Source organism: Bos grunniens, chromosome 5, assembly GCF_055505025.1.
Source record: "Bos grunniens cultivar Pamir isolate PY7600 chromosome 5, Bosgru_T2T1.0, whole genome shotgun sequence".
Lineage (NCBI taxonomy): Eukaryota > Metazoa > Chordata > Mammalia > Artiodactyla > Bovidae > Bos > Bos grunniens.
Window position 1 is genome coordinate 99,654,064 of NC_141169.1, and position 16,798 is coordinate 99,670,861.

Genomic DNA, 16,798 nt, shown 5'->3' on the forward strand with positions numbered 1-16,798 from the left:
ATAAATGAAGAGGAAATAAGTAATCTCCCTGAAAGAAAATTCAGAAAATGATAATAAAGATGCTCCAAAGACTTGAAAATAGAATGGAGAAAATGCAGGAAGCATTTAACACAGTTAATACAATTACCAAGGACAAAGAAGAAATAAAGAAAAAGCAAGCAGAGATGAATAACAAACACAATTATTGAAATTAAAAATACTCTAGAAGAAACCAATAGCAGAATAACAGGCAGAATAAAGGATAAGTGAGCTGGAGGATAGAATGGTGGAAATAACTGCTGAAGAGCAGAATAAAGGGAAAGGAATGGAAAGAATTGAGGAAAGCCTCAGAGAGCTTTGGGACAATATTAAACACACAAATACTCAAGTTATATGGGTCCTAGAGGAAGAAGAAAAAAAGAAAGGCACTGAGAAAATTTTTGAAGAAATTATAGTTGAAAACTTCCCCAATGTGGGAAAGGAAATAGACAATGAAGTACAAGAAGTGCAGAGTCCCCTACAGGTTAAACCCAAGGAGAACACATTGAGACACATATTAATCAAGCTAACAGACAGTAAGCACAAAGAAAGAATATTAAAAGCAACAAGGGAAAAGCAAAAAGTAACATACATGGGAAAACCCATACGATTAAAAGCAGATCTTTCAGCAGAAACTCTACAGGCCAGAAGGGAATGGCAGGATATATTTAAAGTACTGAAAGAGAAAAACCTACAACCATGATTACTATACTTGGCAAAGATCTCATTCAAAATTTATGGAGAAATCAAAAGCTTTACAGACATGCAGAAATTAAGAGAATTCAGCACCACCAAACAAGCCTTGCAACAAATACTAAAGGGCCATACATAGCAAGTAAACACAAGAGAAAGGAAAGACCTACAAAAACAAACCCAAAACAATCAAGAAAATGCCAGTAGGAACATATGTATCAATAGTTACCTTAAATGTAAATGGATTAAATGCACCAACAAAAGATACAGACTGACTGAATGGATACAAAAACAAGACCCATATATATGCTGCCTACAGGAGACCCACTTCAGACCTAGAGACACATACAGAATGAAAGTAAAAGGATGAAAAAAGATAGTCCATGAGAATGGAAACCAAAAGAAAGCTGGAGTGGCAATCCTTATTTCAGACAAAATAGACTTTAAAATAAAGAATATCATAAGAGACAAAGAAGGACACTACAAAATGATCAAGGGATCAATCTCAGAAGAAGACATAACAATTGTAAATGTCTATGCACCCAACATAGCAGCACCTCAATACATAAGGCAAACACTAACAGACATAAGAGGAGAAATTGACAGCAACACAATAATAGTAGGGGACTTTAACACCCCACTGTCATCAATGGACAGATCATCAAAACAGAGAATCAATAAGGAAACACAAACCTTAAATGAAACATTAGGCCAAATGGACCTAATTGATATCTTCAGGACTTTCCATCCAAATGCAGAAGAATACACTTTCTTCTCAAATGTACATGGAACATTCTCTAGAATAGACCACATTTTGGGCCACAAATCAAGCCTCAGTAAATTTAAGAAAACTGAAATTGTATCAAGTATCTTCTCTAACCATAACATTATGAGACTAGATATCAACTAAAGGAAACAAAACAAAACACAAACTCATGAAGATTTAGACAATACATTACTAAATAACAAAGAGGTTACTGAAGAAATTTTTTAAAAATCAAAATATTCCTAGAAGCAAATGACAATGAAAACACGATGACCCAAAACCTATGAGACTCAGCAAAAGCAGTTCTAAGAGGAAGGTTTATAGTGATATAATCATACCTCAAGAAGCAAGAAAAGCATTGAATTGAGACAGCCTATCTCTACATCTGAAGCAGCTGGAAAAAGAAGAGCAAAACCCCCCAAAAATCAGCATAAGGAAGGAGATCATAAAAATCAGAGCAGAAATAAATGAAAAAAAAAAAGAAGGAAACAATAGCAAAGACTAATAAAACTAAAAGCTGATTCTTTAAAAAGATTAATAAAATTGACAAACCATTAGCCAGACTCATCAAGAAAAAAAGGGAGAAAAATCAAATCAATAAAATTAGACATAAAAAGTAGAGGTTACAACAAACAACACAGAAATACAAAGAATCATAGAATATTATGAGCAACTATATGCTAATAAAATGGACAACCTAGAGGAAACGGACAGATACTTAGAAAAGATCAGCCTCCCAAGGCTGAACCAGGAAGAAATAGAAATTATGAACAACCCAATTGCAAACACTGAAATTGAAACAGTGATCAAAAATTTCCCAAAAAACAAAAGCCCAGGGCCAGATGCTTCACAGGGGAATTCTATCAAACATTCAGCGAAGAGCTAATGCCTATTTTTCTGAAATGCTTCCAAAAAATTGAAGAGGAAGGAACACTTCCAAACTCATTCTATGAGGCCACAATCGCCCTGATACAAAACAAACAACAACAACAACAAACAGGAAAAGACAACACAAAAAAAGAAAATTACAGGCCAATATCACTGATGAACATAGATGCAAAAATCTTCAACAAAATTCTAGCAAACACAAATCCAACAACACATTAAAAAGTTCATACACCATGATCAAGTCAGGTTTATTCCAGGGGTGCAAAAATTCTTCATTATATGCAAGTCAATCAATGTGATACACCACACCAACAAATTGAAAGATAAAAACCAATTGATCATCTCAATAGCTGCAGAAAAAGCCTTCAACAGAATCCAGCATCCATTTATGATTAAAAAAAAAATGCTTCAAAAAATGGGCATAGAAGGAGCCTACCTCAACATAGTAAAGGCCATGTATGAAAAGCCCACAGCAAACATTATTCTCAATGGTGAAAAACTAAAAGCTTTCCCTCTAAGATCAGGAACAAGACAAGGATGTCCACTCTCATCTCTATTATTCAACATAGTTTTGGAAGTCCTAGCTACATCAATTAGAGAAGAAAAAGAAATAAAAGGAATCTAGATCAGAAAAGAAGAAGTAAAACTCTCACTGCTTGCAAATGATACTACACATAGAAAACCCAAAAGAAACTATCAGAAAATTACTAGAGCTAATCAGTGAATTCAACAAAGTTGTGGGATACAAGGTCAATACACAGAGACCACTTGCACTCCTATATACTAACAATGAAAAATCAGAGAGAGAAATTAAGGAATAAATACCATTCATTATTGCAACAAAAAGAATAAAATATCTAGGAATAAACCCACCTAAGGAAAGAAAAGATCTGCATACAAAAAACTATAAGACACTAATGAAAGAAGTCAAAGACGATATAAACAGATGGAGAGTTATTCCATGTTCCTGGGTGGGAAGAATCAATATTGTGAAAATGATGATACTACCAAATGCAATCTACAGATTCATTGTAATCCCTATCAAATTATCAATGACATTTTTCACAGAACTAGAACATAAAATTTCACAATTCATATGGAAACACAAAAGACCCTGAATAGCCAAAGCAGTCTTAAGAAAAAAGAATGGAGCTGGAGGAGTCAACCTTTCTGAATTCAGACAAAGCTACAGTCATCAAGACACTAGGGTACTGGCACAAAAACAGAAATATAGACCAATGGAACAAGATAGAAAGCCCAGAAATAAATCCATGCACCTATGGCTAACTTATTTTTGACAAAGGAGGCAATAATATGCAATGGGGCAAAGACAGCCTCTTCAATAAGTGGTGCTGGGAAAACTGGACAACTACATGCAAAAGAATGAAATCAGATCACTACGTAATGCCACACACAAAGATAAACTCAAAATAGATTAAAGACCTGAATATAAGACCAAAAACTATTAAACTCTTAGAGGAGAACATAGGCAGAACACTCAATGGCATAAATCACAGCAAGATCTTCTATGACCCACCTCCTAGAGTAATGGAAATAAAAACAAAAATAAACAAGCGGGACCTAATTAAACGTAAAAGCTTTTGCACAACAAAGGAAACTACAAGCAAGGTGAAAAGACAACCCTCAGAATGGGAAACAACTGATAAAGAATTAATTTCCAAAATATACAAGCAGCTTATACAACTCAATACAAGAAAAGCAAACAACCCAGTCAAAAAGTGGGAAAGGGACCTGAAAAGACATTTCTCCAAAGACATACAGATGGCTAACAAACACATGAAAAGATACTCAACATCACTCATTGTCAGAGAAATGCAAATCAAAATTACAATGAGATACCATCTCACACCAGTCAGAATGGCCATCATCAAAAAGTCTGCAAACAATAAGTGCTGGAGAGGGTATGGAGAAAAGGGTATGGAGAAAATGCAACACTCTTGCATTGCTGGTGGAATGTAAACTGATACAGTTTACTATGGAAGACAGTATGGAGACTCCTTAAAAAGCTAGGAATAAAACCACCATATGACCCAGGATTCCCACTTCTAGGCATGTACCCTGAGGAAATCCAAACTGAAAAACACACATGTACCCCAATATTCACTGCAGCTAGAACGTAGAAGCAACTTGGATGTCCATCATCTAAGTTATCCATCTAATATTTGATAGATGAATGGATAAAGAAGCTGTAGTACATATACACAGTGGAATAGTACTCAGCCATAAAAAGGAGCACATTTGAATCTGTTCTAATAAGGTAGATTAAACTAGAGCCCATTATACAGAGTGAAGTAAGTCAGAAAGAGAAATATAACTATCATATACTAATGTATATATTTGGAATCTAGAAAGATGGTTCTGATGAATTTGTTTTCAGGGCAGTGGTGGAGAAAAAGGCATAGAGAACAGACCTATGGACAAGGTGGGAGGAGAGGAGGGAGAAGGGGAGATGTATGGAAAGAGTAACATAGAAATTTATAACACCATGTGTAAAACAGATAGTCAATGGGAATTTGCTGTAAGACTCAGGAAACTTAAACAGGGCCTCTGCGACAGGCTGAAGGGTAGAGTGAGAAGGGAGATGGTAGAAGAAGGTCTTGGAGGGAGCGGGCATGGGTATACCTATGGCCGATTCTTCTTGATGTATGACAGAAAACCACAAATTCTGTAAAGTAATTATCCTTCAATTAAAAAATAGAAAAAAATTAAATAAAAAAAGAAATAATGGTAGCTAAACTGCACAGAATATCTTCAGCGTGTTTCAAAAGAAAAGCTGACTTTTCATAATAGGAATTAAAAAAGATATCTTTCAGATATAAGAAAAATTATTGTATATACATAGTTGTAGTCATAAAATGACTGAAAATTAATTGAAATAGTAAATATATGTGAGTTTAAATGAATGTTGACTGTATGGAGGCCATATTTTGTGGGGTTAAATATATGTATAATAAATAAAATATAAGAATAGCAGCATATAGACTGAGAATTTTAGTTGAACTATTTTTTGAATCTTTTCTTTTTGGTGAGGCAGTTTAGAGTTTCATATTCAGTAAATCTAGAAGAAAAACTCTACTTTTAAGCATATACGAAGTATATCAATAATATGTAAAAGAATGCTCATAGTATCATTACTTTAAGTAGCTAAAAAAAAAAAAGCCAACTATATGCGGATAAATATATTGAAATTCAAAAAATATGCCAGAAATGTGTCCATGGCCAATTACTGCTTTATGTTTTCATCTTAGCAAATAATATGGGACCAAGAACCTGGGTGTTCATTGGAAGGAGTTATGCTGAAGCTGAAACTCCAATACTTTGGCCACCTCATGTGAGGAGCTGACTCATTGGAAAAGACCCTGATGCTGGGAAAGATTGAGGGCAGGAGGAGAAGGGGACGACAGAAGATGAGATGGTTGGATGGCATCACCGACTCAATGGACATGAGTTTGGGTAAACTCTGGGAGTTGGTGATGGACAGGGAGCCCTGGCATGCTGTGGTTCATGGGGTCACAAAGAGTCGGACACGACTGAGCAACTGAACTGAATTGAAGAACCCACAGTTCTTGTCAGAGCCAGGAATGGAATTCAGGCTTATCTTCTTTTTAGGCTGGAAAGAGCCCAGGAGTGTCTTACCTCCAATATGGTTGCACTTTTCATTAAAAACTGTGCAAAGATTCCCAAATCTATCTTATGACATAACTATTAATGTCAACTTGGGACTACAGAGTGTGGATTTCCTTATATTAGTGAAGGATATTTAAGTTTTAAGTAAGAGAAAAGTAATTCAAGCAAAATTATGGATTACACAAGTGAAAGTTCCAAGGATAAGACCTATTTTATATGGCTATATTTAGATGAACATGCCAAAGCCTTTGACTGTGTGGATCACAATAAACTGTGGAAGATTCTTCAAGAGATGGGAATACCAGACCACCTGACCTGCCTCTTGAGAAATCTATATGCAGGTCAGGAGGAAACAGTTAGAACTGGACATGGAACAACAGACTGGTTCCAAATAGGAAAAGGAGTACATCAGGGCTGTATATTGTCACCCTGCTAATTTAACTTATATGCAGAGTACATCATGAGAAACACTGGGCTGGAAGAAGCACAAGCTGGAATCAAGATTGCCGGGAGAAATATCAATAAGCTCAGATATGCAGATGACACCACCCTTATGGTAGAAAGTGAAGAAGAACTAAAGAGCCTCTTGATGAAAGTGAAAGAGGAGAATGAAATAGTTGGCTTAAAGCTCAACATTCAGAAAACGAAGATCATGGCATCCGGTCCCATCACTTCATGGGAAATAGATGGGGAAACAGTGGAAATAGTGTCAAACTTTATTTTTGGGGGCTCCAAAATCACTGCAGATGATGATTGCAGCTATGAAATTAAAAGACGCTTTTGGAAGGAAAGTTATGACCAATCTAGATAGCATATTGAAAAGCAGAGACATTACTTTGCCAACAAAGGTCCATCTAGTCAAGGCTATGGTTTTTCCAGTGGTCGTGTATGGATGTGAGAGTTGGGCTGTGAAGAAAGCTGAGTGCCAAAGAACTGATGCTTTTGAACTGTGTTGTTGGAGAAGACTCTTGCAATTTCCTTTGACTGCAAGGAGATCCAACCAGTCCATCCTAAAGGAGATTAGTCCTGGGTGTTCACTGGAAGGACTGATGCTGAAGCTGAAACTCCAATACTTTGGACACCTCATGTGAAGAGCTGACTCATTTGAAAAAAACCCTGATGCTGGGAGGGATTGGGGGCAGCAGGAAAAGGGGGCGACAGAGGATGAGGTGGCTGGATGGCATCACCGACTCAATGGACATGAGTCTGAGTGAACTCTGGGAATTGGTGATGGACAGGGAGGCCTGATGTGCTGCAATACATGGGGTCGCAAAAAGTCAGACACGACTGAGTGACTGAACTGAACTGAACTGATTTAGATGAACAAGAAAACTCTCCAAGCCCAAAGATAAATCTTGAAAATCAGCACACTTGTTCTTAACCTCATTAGTAACATTAGAATAAATCTGTCAACTTACTTGACAGAATATGACTCCTATATTCATCTCAAGTAGATAGAGTCTCTATCAATGGTGTTATTTTTTAGTACATTTAACAGCCTTCCCTTGTGTGGTAGGTTAAATACTGGCCCCTCAACAGTCTATATCCTAATCCCTAGAACCTGTGCATAATGTTATGTGCAAGGCAAGGGGAGATTAATGTTGCAGATGGGATTAAGGGTGCTAGTCAACTGACTGAAATCTGGGGAATGTCCTCGATTATCCATTGGAATCCCAAAGATCCTTTTCATTGGAAGAGAGACAGGACAGTCAGAATGAATGAAGAAGATAGGAAGATGTAACCAGAGATCAGAAGACCATGACTGTTGGCTTCAAAGAAGAGAGGCATCCTTGAGCTAAGGGATGCAGCCAACCTCTAGGACTTGGAACAGTCTAGGAATGGATTCTCCCCTAAAGCCTCTGGATGGAATCCATACTTTCCAACACCTTTCTTTCAGCCCACATTGATGTTAGCCCAGTGGGATCTTTCCTGGCTTCTCAAGAACTATATGGCATCAAATTTGTTTTGTTTCAGTTACAAACTTTGTGGTAATTTATCACCAGCAACAAGAAATAAATATTACATTTTATTAAAAACGCACTGAATTTTTCACCATTGTAACTTGTGATGTCTATCCAATCTAAACCATATTCACACATTATCCAAACACTTGTTTTCTGTTCATTGCATAAATATCTTCCGAAAAGGACAACTCAAATTCCAGAATAGTTATCTAGTCATCTCCTGCAGCTAGTTGGCAGATCAATTTCAGCCAGACTGGGCATATTTATCAGGTACAGAACTTTGTTTTATACATTGAACCAATTGCTTGACTGTTTCATCAATTAAACTTATTGCTCTGAAATTTATCTGGCAGATTTGATTAAACTCTATAATTTCAAGCAACCCATTCCACAATCTCCAGTCTCAACAGTTGTGGCCCCTCAGTTTTCATTCCAATCCCAAAGAAGGGCAGTGCCAAAGAATATTCAAACTACTGCATGATTGCACTCATTTCACAAGCTAGCAAGGTAATGCTCAAAATCCTTCAAACTAGTCTTCAACGGTACACGAACCGAGAACCTCCAGATATACAAGCTGGGTGTAAAAAGAGCAGAGGAACCAGAAATCAAATTGCCAACATTCGTTGGATCATAGAGAAAGCAAGTCAATTCCAGAAGAATATCACTGACACTATCCATCTCTTCTGAAAACTAAAAGAGTAATGTACTTGCTCACTCAATATCACAGAAATAATCAACCCCAAACTTTTCAACTACAAACACTGAAAAACTCAGATGTCTACCTCCACTTACACTGCTTTCTTTTCTTGCCACTCTGTTAAAACTCTTCTTTCAATTACACTAACTTGAATTTGTGTGAAAGAAATACTGGACACCTGTTAGCAACATGGCCACATAAAATATCTGTTACATGGGGAAGAAGAGGGCAAGAAAAACCATTATGAGGCTTTGGTGTTATTTCAAGAACATACTGGAAATCATCAGGAATTTTAACTAGGCGAACCAGAGGGTAGAAAGACAGAGAGGGAAAGAATAGTATCAATGGTGGTGGTTTCTATTCTCTTCATGAATATTTGCATTTATATAATAGTTACACAGTTTCTCCCCTAAAATTAAAACATAAGTGTACTAACAATTACTCTGCACTCTCTGGGTATTTCTTCTGAAACGACTTATCTCTTCTCTATGTTTTTTATATTTGACAATGAATTCTAGTTTTGATTTTTAAAAATTTAATTGCTTTAGGATCTTATTGAAAAGACTTGTGAGCATTCTTCTAGGTTTCTTTTGGTTTTGCCTCAAGTGAGAAAATCCACTTGTAGCCCCTGTATCATGAGTTATACAAAAAGCTTTAACATATAACAAGTTAAAACAAGTTTTCAACCTGTTTTGCTTTTTTTTAAAAATATGTGTGGAAATTCTGAAAACTGGTACCAGGATTCAATGACTTAGGGCAAAAAGAATATTGCACATCAGTGCAAGTCACTCTTACTCACATTTGCATGAAAATCAAATGGAATTCAGCCTTTCAATTGTTAGCAGTGTTGGAGGGTTATTGTATATGTTTTGTGCTTAGTTGCTCAACAAACTCCTGAAGACCACACGGACTGTAGCCTGCCAAACTCCTCCGTCCATGGGGATTCTCCAGGCAAGAAAACTGGAGTGGGTGACCATGCCCTCCTCTAGGGGATCTTCCCAACCCAGGGGTCAAACTCAGGTCTCCCACATTGCAGGCGGATTCGTCTGAGCCACCATTGTATATGTCAGCACAACTATTTGCAAGAAGCAATAACATATGTGTTAGTACAGATTTTGTTGCCCACAGCAAGTCTGAAGGATTTCTAGATTAAAACTGTACAGTGAAGTATGAGGTATGTATTAGGGAACCTGATGTTACAAAACCATTGACCAAAATTGCCAGCCCTGGTGAGGCACAGTAATGACCACTTGCATGAGTTGTCTCACAACAGGAGGTCCAGATACAGAACAGGAAATTAACACAGATGTTTTGCCATAATATGTTTGAAGGATTTTTAGATTAAAACTCTTCATTAAAGCATCACATATTGGCCACATTGTACACGATATGGAAGAACATGAAGCAAACTATTAATTATACCTTAGGGATTAGGATTTTTTCCTCTTTAGGAATTTCAGTTGATTTGCAGAGTATTGTTGCTGATGATAGAATTAGGAGACTTCATTATATATGTTTTTGGAAATTGAGAGTATTCTTGAATTAGATTAGTTATAAGCTCACATATCAGATTACCTTGGGTGACTTTATCCTAAGGCATTTATCTCAAGAATTAGTTTTATTGAATACTATTTGTGAATTTTTTAGAAAAAAATTGCTTTCTACTGTTTTTTTAACCACTTCTATATTCTGATGTTAAACTGGGAAAAAAAATTCTTTTCCTTTGCACATGAACTACTTATTTGACTCTTTTATTTGTATGACACTTAAAGAAAATACGTTAGTTATTATATCTGATGTCTTGCAGTTTTTAATTCCTACCATCTGTAAGATCCATTCTCATTCATACTCTTAAAATGTGTGTTAATATACAATATCTTATAATTCTTCTGTTGTGTATTTTACCTTCTCATGCATTACACTTTATCATTTGTGGGGTGGGAGTTAAGTGTGATTGTAGGTTGAAGCCCTAAGAGGACAAAGAAGAGGTAGGGATGTATCTTGAGGGGGGTCAGCATTCCTCCATAAGACATCCAACTTAGGAGAAGTCACCACACTTTTTCTGGAGAGGGAGGACCAATCTCCTCAGTGAGGGGAGAAAGGATGATTCATCTGACAAAGGAGGATCAGTAGAATGGAAGGGTTTAGGGTCCTCCAGATTCTTTGAACTCTGACGATACATCCCCAGTAAAACTTCTAGGGTCTCACACATGAACCCTGTGTCAGTTTGGATGCAACCACATAGTAGGAATATAAGAGAAGGATACTCTTATTCAAAGATCTCATTTAAGGCCTAATATGTAGCTATGTGATCTTGATGTATCTTGAGCAAACTGTATAAATTCTATAATCTCAGGTCACACATTTTTCAAAATAGAATAATCTTCAAATTTCTACTAAATGATGTTTTTTAAGAAGCAAGTCTGATTTCAGTGACAAAAAGTCCTTGTAATATAGGCACATATCTAGAGAATATTGATTATCATCAATGTAACATCAAAATATAAATATTCTGGTTAAAATATATTTACTTTAAACTTAAATACTGAAATTCATCTGTACCAACTTTTTTTTTAATTTACGGATTCTATGCAGTCATCTACCTTCATTCAGCCTAGGTAGAGTTCAATTATTGGTTCTTTTTATGTGTCTTCTGACCTACCTCTTGAGAAACCTATATGCCGGTCAGGAAGCAACAGTTAGAACTGGACATGGAACAACAGACTGGTTCCAAACAGGAAAAGGAGTACGTCAAGGCTGTATATTGTCACCTGCTTATTTAACTTATATGCAGAGTACATCGTGAGAAATGCTGGGCTGGAAGAAGCACAAGCTCGAATCAAGACTGCTGGGAGAAATATCAATAACCTCAGATATGCAGATGACACCACCCTTATGGCAGAAAGTGAAGAGGAACTAAAGAGCCTCTTGATGAAAGTGAAAGATGAGAGTGAAAAAGTTGGCTTAAAGCTCAACATTCAGAAAACTAAGATCGTGGCATCTGGTCCCATCTCTTCATGGGAAATAGAGGGGAAACCGTGGAAACAGTGTCAGACTTTATTTTTTTGGGCTCCAAAATCACTGCAGATGGTGATTGCAGCCATGAAATTAAAAGATGCTTACTCCTTGGAAGGAAAGTTATGACCAACCTAGATAGCATATTCAAAAGCAGAGATATTACTTTGCCAACAAAAGTCCTATACTTGGACTATAAAGAAAGCTGAGCGCAGAAGTGATACTTTTGAACTGTGGTGTTGGAGAAGACTCTTGAGAGTCCCTTGGACTGCAAGGAGATCCAACCAGTCCATCCTAAAGGAAATCAGCCCTGAATATTCATTGGAAGGACGATGCTGAAGCTGAAGCTCCAATACTTTGGCCACTTCATGTGAAGATTTGACTCATTGGAAAAGACTCTGATGCTGGGAAGGATTGGGGGCAGGAGGAGAAGGGGACGACAGAGGATGAGATGGCTAGATGGCATGACCGACTCGATGGACATGAGTTTGAGTGAACTCTGGGAGTTGGTGATGGACAGGGAGGCCTGGTGTGCTGTGATTCATGGGGTCACAAAGAGTTGCACATGACTGAGCAACTGAACTGATGTGTCTTCTGTTCCTTAGTCAAATGATATTGCTGATTATGATGATGATGATAAAATTTCATCCCTGCATTCAGTTTTCCACAACAATTTAAATTCTGCAAATGACTCTTTAAACATGGAGGTTTTCATGCTTTTTTTGTGCATTTTAGGGAAAGGCACTGGAAGACAATGTTCCTTCATTAACATCTATACAAAGTAAATTCTCTTCTTTAACACATACAACATGAAAACTTACAGCAGATATTACTATAAAAGAAGAAATACCCATACTTGTTGGCAGGGAGATCACATACTAAAACATTTGAGAGGAAAAGAAATGGTTTTCACAATGTTAGCTGAGGACCAGTGTGATAATAGAAGCCTGTATTTATTGAAATGGAAAGGAAGCCACAATAAAATCAGAAAAGCACCATAAGACTCTTAATTTTCAATCCATTAATTCATCAGTAGTGGTATTTGGGATGGGGGTTTTTCACTCAGAGGAAATGTGAAGCACACAGGATAAGGTCTTTTTTTTTTTTTTAATCTATGAAATCCATAATAGGCATTTGGGGAAATGGATTGATGGGAATAATGACCTGAACCAACTGGGTAAGACACTGGAAAATCAACTTCATTACCCTCATTCTCACCAGTTTATCCATAAACAGAATGTGTTTTTAATCATGGTACTGATGGATTAATTTCTATAGTGTTCATTGCAGATCTACATAACTTTGGTCAAGCTGGAAAACTTATAATTCTGTTTGCATTGTGATCAACCACTTGAGTGTGTAGTTTGAAATCTGCCTCAGCATCTTCTCTTTCTTGAAGACAGCCACTTTTCCCATCCTATTTTTCTTTGTTTGAAGTGGCAGCTTTTCAATGCAGACTGGGCAAGTATTTCAGTTTAGTTTCCTAAAATGAGAGATAGATCTCATAGTGCATGCTTCAGGAAGAGGATTCAGTCCCCGGGTGACTGAAAGTAATAGCAGTTGTCCAATATTGCCCACTTATTCAGCTTCCCATGTCCACCCTTAACTCCATATTTAAAATTTACAAAATGTCCCTGATTCCATCTAGGAAAAGACAGTTTCCATCACTATATTAGATGTCTGCCTTGCATTACTTATAACATCAAGATCCTAGTGATTATGATCCTAATATGTTGAATGTAGTTATGACCAAGCTTCATCTAATGGTTTAGCTTTCACTGTATATACTACGTATTGGGTTTTAAAATTTTCCTTACTAACAACTGAAGTTGATGAACACAAATTATGGAGAGGTTACACAGGAGAAATTAGCACAATGATAAGTCCTTATTTGCATGTTAACAAATCAGAATTCATATTTTACTTCAACATCAGTTAAGAAGTAATCCGTCCCATTTCAAGGCCACAGAGAATATGAATAGAGTCAATTCGAAATATTAGGAAATAGCAATGTTTTTCATCCAGACAGCAATGAGCTCTTCCAATATTATTTCCTGATGCTTTCCTGCTTGATATTCATCAAAGAATTTATAAGAAACAGGAATTTCACTGTACATCCAAATCAGCTGTACAAAGAATTTAAGGTCAGAATATTGAAAGAATCACAACAGTGACATTAGACTTGGATTTTTTTTAGACATGATAATGTTTATGTCAAACATTGTTTCCATTCTATTAATGACAGAATTTGTTCTGGGAAATTTTGCCAATGTCCTCTTAGCACTGGTGAACTGCAATGACTGGACCAAGAGACCAAAGATCTCAGCTGATGGGATTCTCACTGCTCTGGCATTCTGCAGAATTGTTATGTTCTGGGCAATGTTAATAAATTGGTATGTAATTGTGTATAATTTAACTCTATATAATTCAGAAGTAAAAATGATTGTTCATGTTGCCTTGACAGTAAGCAACCATTTTAGTAACTGGCTTGCTACTAGCCTCAGTATATTTTATTTGTTGAAGATAGCCAATTTCTCCAGCCTAATTTTTCTTCACCTGAAGTGGAGAGTTAAAAGTGTAGTTCTCATGATGATGTTGGGGACGTCATTGTTCTTATTTTTTCAAGTTGCAGTGTTAAGCATGGATGAGGCTATTCAGACAAATGAATATGAAGGAAACACCACTCAGAAGATCAAACTAAGGGACACTTTACACCTTTCAAATGTGACTCTGTTCACACTAACAAACTTTATACCCTTCACTATGTTCTTGACATCTTTTCTGCTGCTAATCTTTTCCCTGTGGAAACATCTTAGGCAGATGCAGCTCAATGGTAAAGGATCCCAAGATCCCAGCACCAAGGTCCACATAAAAGCCATGCAAACTGTCATCTCCTTTCTTTTCCTGTTTGTTATTTACATTCTGGCTCTAATTTTATCAGTTTGGAATTCTAATCAGCTGCAGAAAGAACCAGTCCAAATGCTTTATGATGTCATTTTAATCATGTATCCTTCAATCCACTCATGTATCTTGATCTGGTGAAACGGGAAATTAACTCAAGCCTTTCTGTCATTTCTGTGGCAGTCAAGATGCTGGCTGAAGGAAAGGAAATAGGTGGAAACGTATGTCTTTTAGCATAAAATTAAGGGATGAAGTCTATAATGTCTTATACCTTCTATTGATGTTTTAAATATGCATATAAGTGAGTAATATCTAAAGGTTTACTTAGAAAAGTCCTTTACCTAAGCTTCTTAGAAAAGTGTGTATGCATGTGTTTATGAAAGATATAAAACAGATAAGATTACCATACTATTAACCAATATATTTCAGATAAGCAATCTAATTTTACAAATATTATGTGAAATGCCTCAGGATTATGTAGCAATGCATATTTCACTTACATATTCTATACTACCACTTTTCTGCTGAAAAAATATGTATATTTATGAATTTTATACAACTGACAACTTATCTCAGGAAATTGTTTACATTCTACTGTTTGAGCCTCCAATCATTTGGAATGTAATGACCTTCAATTCTGAATCAACATGAGGATGTATATTTGAGATAGATTTTTATCCATCATGATCACTTACTTCATGGTTATTGGAGAATAATTAGCAATATTCTTAGGTAAATATGCTCACACTAAAATTCAAGAATAGCAATCATATTCAGATACATTTTACATATGTGTACAATAAGTTCTACGAAAGAATATTAGATTTATGAACTTCCCTAGTGTCTCAGACAGTAAAGAATTTGCCTGCAACATGGGAGACCCAGGTTCAATTCCTGGTTGGAAAGGTCCCCCAGAGAAGGGAATGGCAACCTACTCTAGTATTCTTGCTTGGAGAATTCCGTGGACAGGGGCCTGATGGGCTATGGTCCATAGAGTTGCAAAGAGTTGGAAATGACAAGCAACTAGCACTTTTACAAAAACTTAGGAAAAAATCAAGTTCTGTTATATGAATGAAGAATAAAATAATCATGACTTATTTTAAGTTTTGCTATATTTCCACATGAAGTTATAAAAATAACTTTTTAGACTTTTTAGCTAAGAAGATATGTGTTGAAGTCGACATCTGATGTCAAATTATTCATTTTCTCCCTAAACCATCTTGAGGCTTCCTCTGAAATGCTAAGCATCTCCTCCATTTTGCTGCCTAAAATTTCCTTTTAATCTTAAGGTGAGAAGACTCGGATCTTCCCTATTTTAAAAACACATTCAATATAAGAATAGTAAAAAATTATGCTACATGAGTCAGTGGCTTTTCTGCATGTATTAGAGTGGTATCTATGATGTCTATATAATAATTATAGGAAATGTCTTCAAAACCTGTTTTATGACAATCTTGGGGAAAATGCTGAAATAGAAAGGGTGTTGATGTAGTATTGATAGCAATTTTCACTACAGGAAAGAAACATATAACCTTGTTTGACAACTGTATTTACATGTCTATATTAATTCTTAGTTATGAAATTGTAACATCATTATTTACCTTAAGGTAAATAATTTCCACATCTGACTTATTCATTGGTTTTAATTATCTCTCTGTCCCAGGATAATGTAAACCCTACAATGGGTGAATCATGTTTATCCTGCTTCCTGCTCCATTCCTGGATATAAAGTTAGTCTATAGAAGAGTTCCTCCAAATGATATTCTAGTCATTAAATGGATGAATAAACTATGAGGGCTAGAAACCGATGAAAATGAAACTCATCACATACGCTTCACAAACTTTCCTAATTTTGTTTCCTCACCATTCAATTGCTCCTACACAAGTCTAAACAGTCTCAATTCCAATCTCTGCATTAGACTGGGTAGACAAACTGCCCCCGAATAAGCTCCCAAGCATCACGTAACTCCAACACAACGCACATTTAATATTGCTCTTTTGAGAGTAGTGATATGTCAGAGCAGCCTTCTCTAGGCAGTTATTCATGAATCAGGCTAATCAGAAGTTTGTCATCCTTAGCATGCTGCTTCCAAGAATGCTTGGAGTTATCTCCCTTTCAAGAAAGCTGCAAGAAAAAGGCATAGGGAAGACTGTGCATGGGTATATTTAGCAGGGATGGGCCTAAAATTGTGCTCATAATTTTCACTT

The 16,798-nt window shown here is 36.3% G+C and overlaps 1 protein-coding gene across 1 annotated transcript; it reads left to right on the forward strand.

Annotated features, from left to right (window-relative positions):
* Positions 1-13,888: 13,888 nt before the first annotated feature.
* On the forward strand, positions 13,889-14,731 carry LOC147372694 (taste receptor type 2 member 31-like). Its single transcript, XM_086403656.1, has one exon. It carries the CDS (start codon positions 13,889-13,891, stop codon positions 14,729-14,731), a length of 843 nt encoding a protein of 280 aa, XP_086259782.1.
* The last annotated feature ends 2,067 nt before the right edge of the window (positions 14,732-16,798 follow it).

Coding starts and splice junctions, on each gene's coding strand:
- LOC147372694 (XM_086403656.1), top strand. CDS start 13,889: ATGATAATGTTTATGTCAAACATTGTTTCCATTCTATTAATGACAGAA.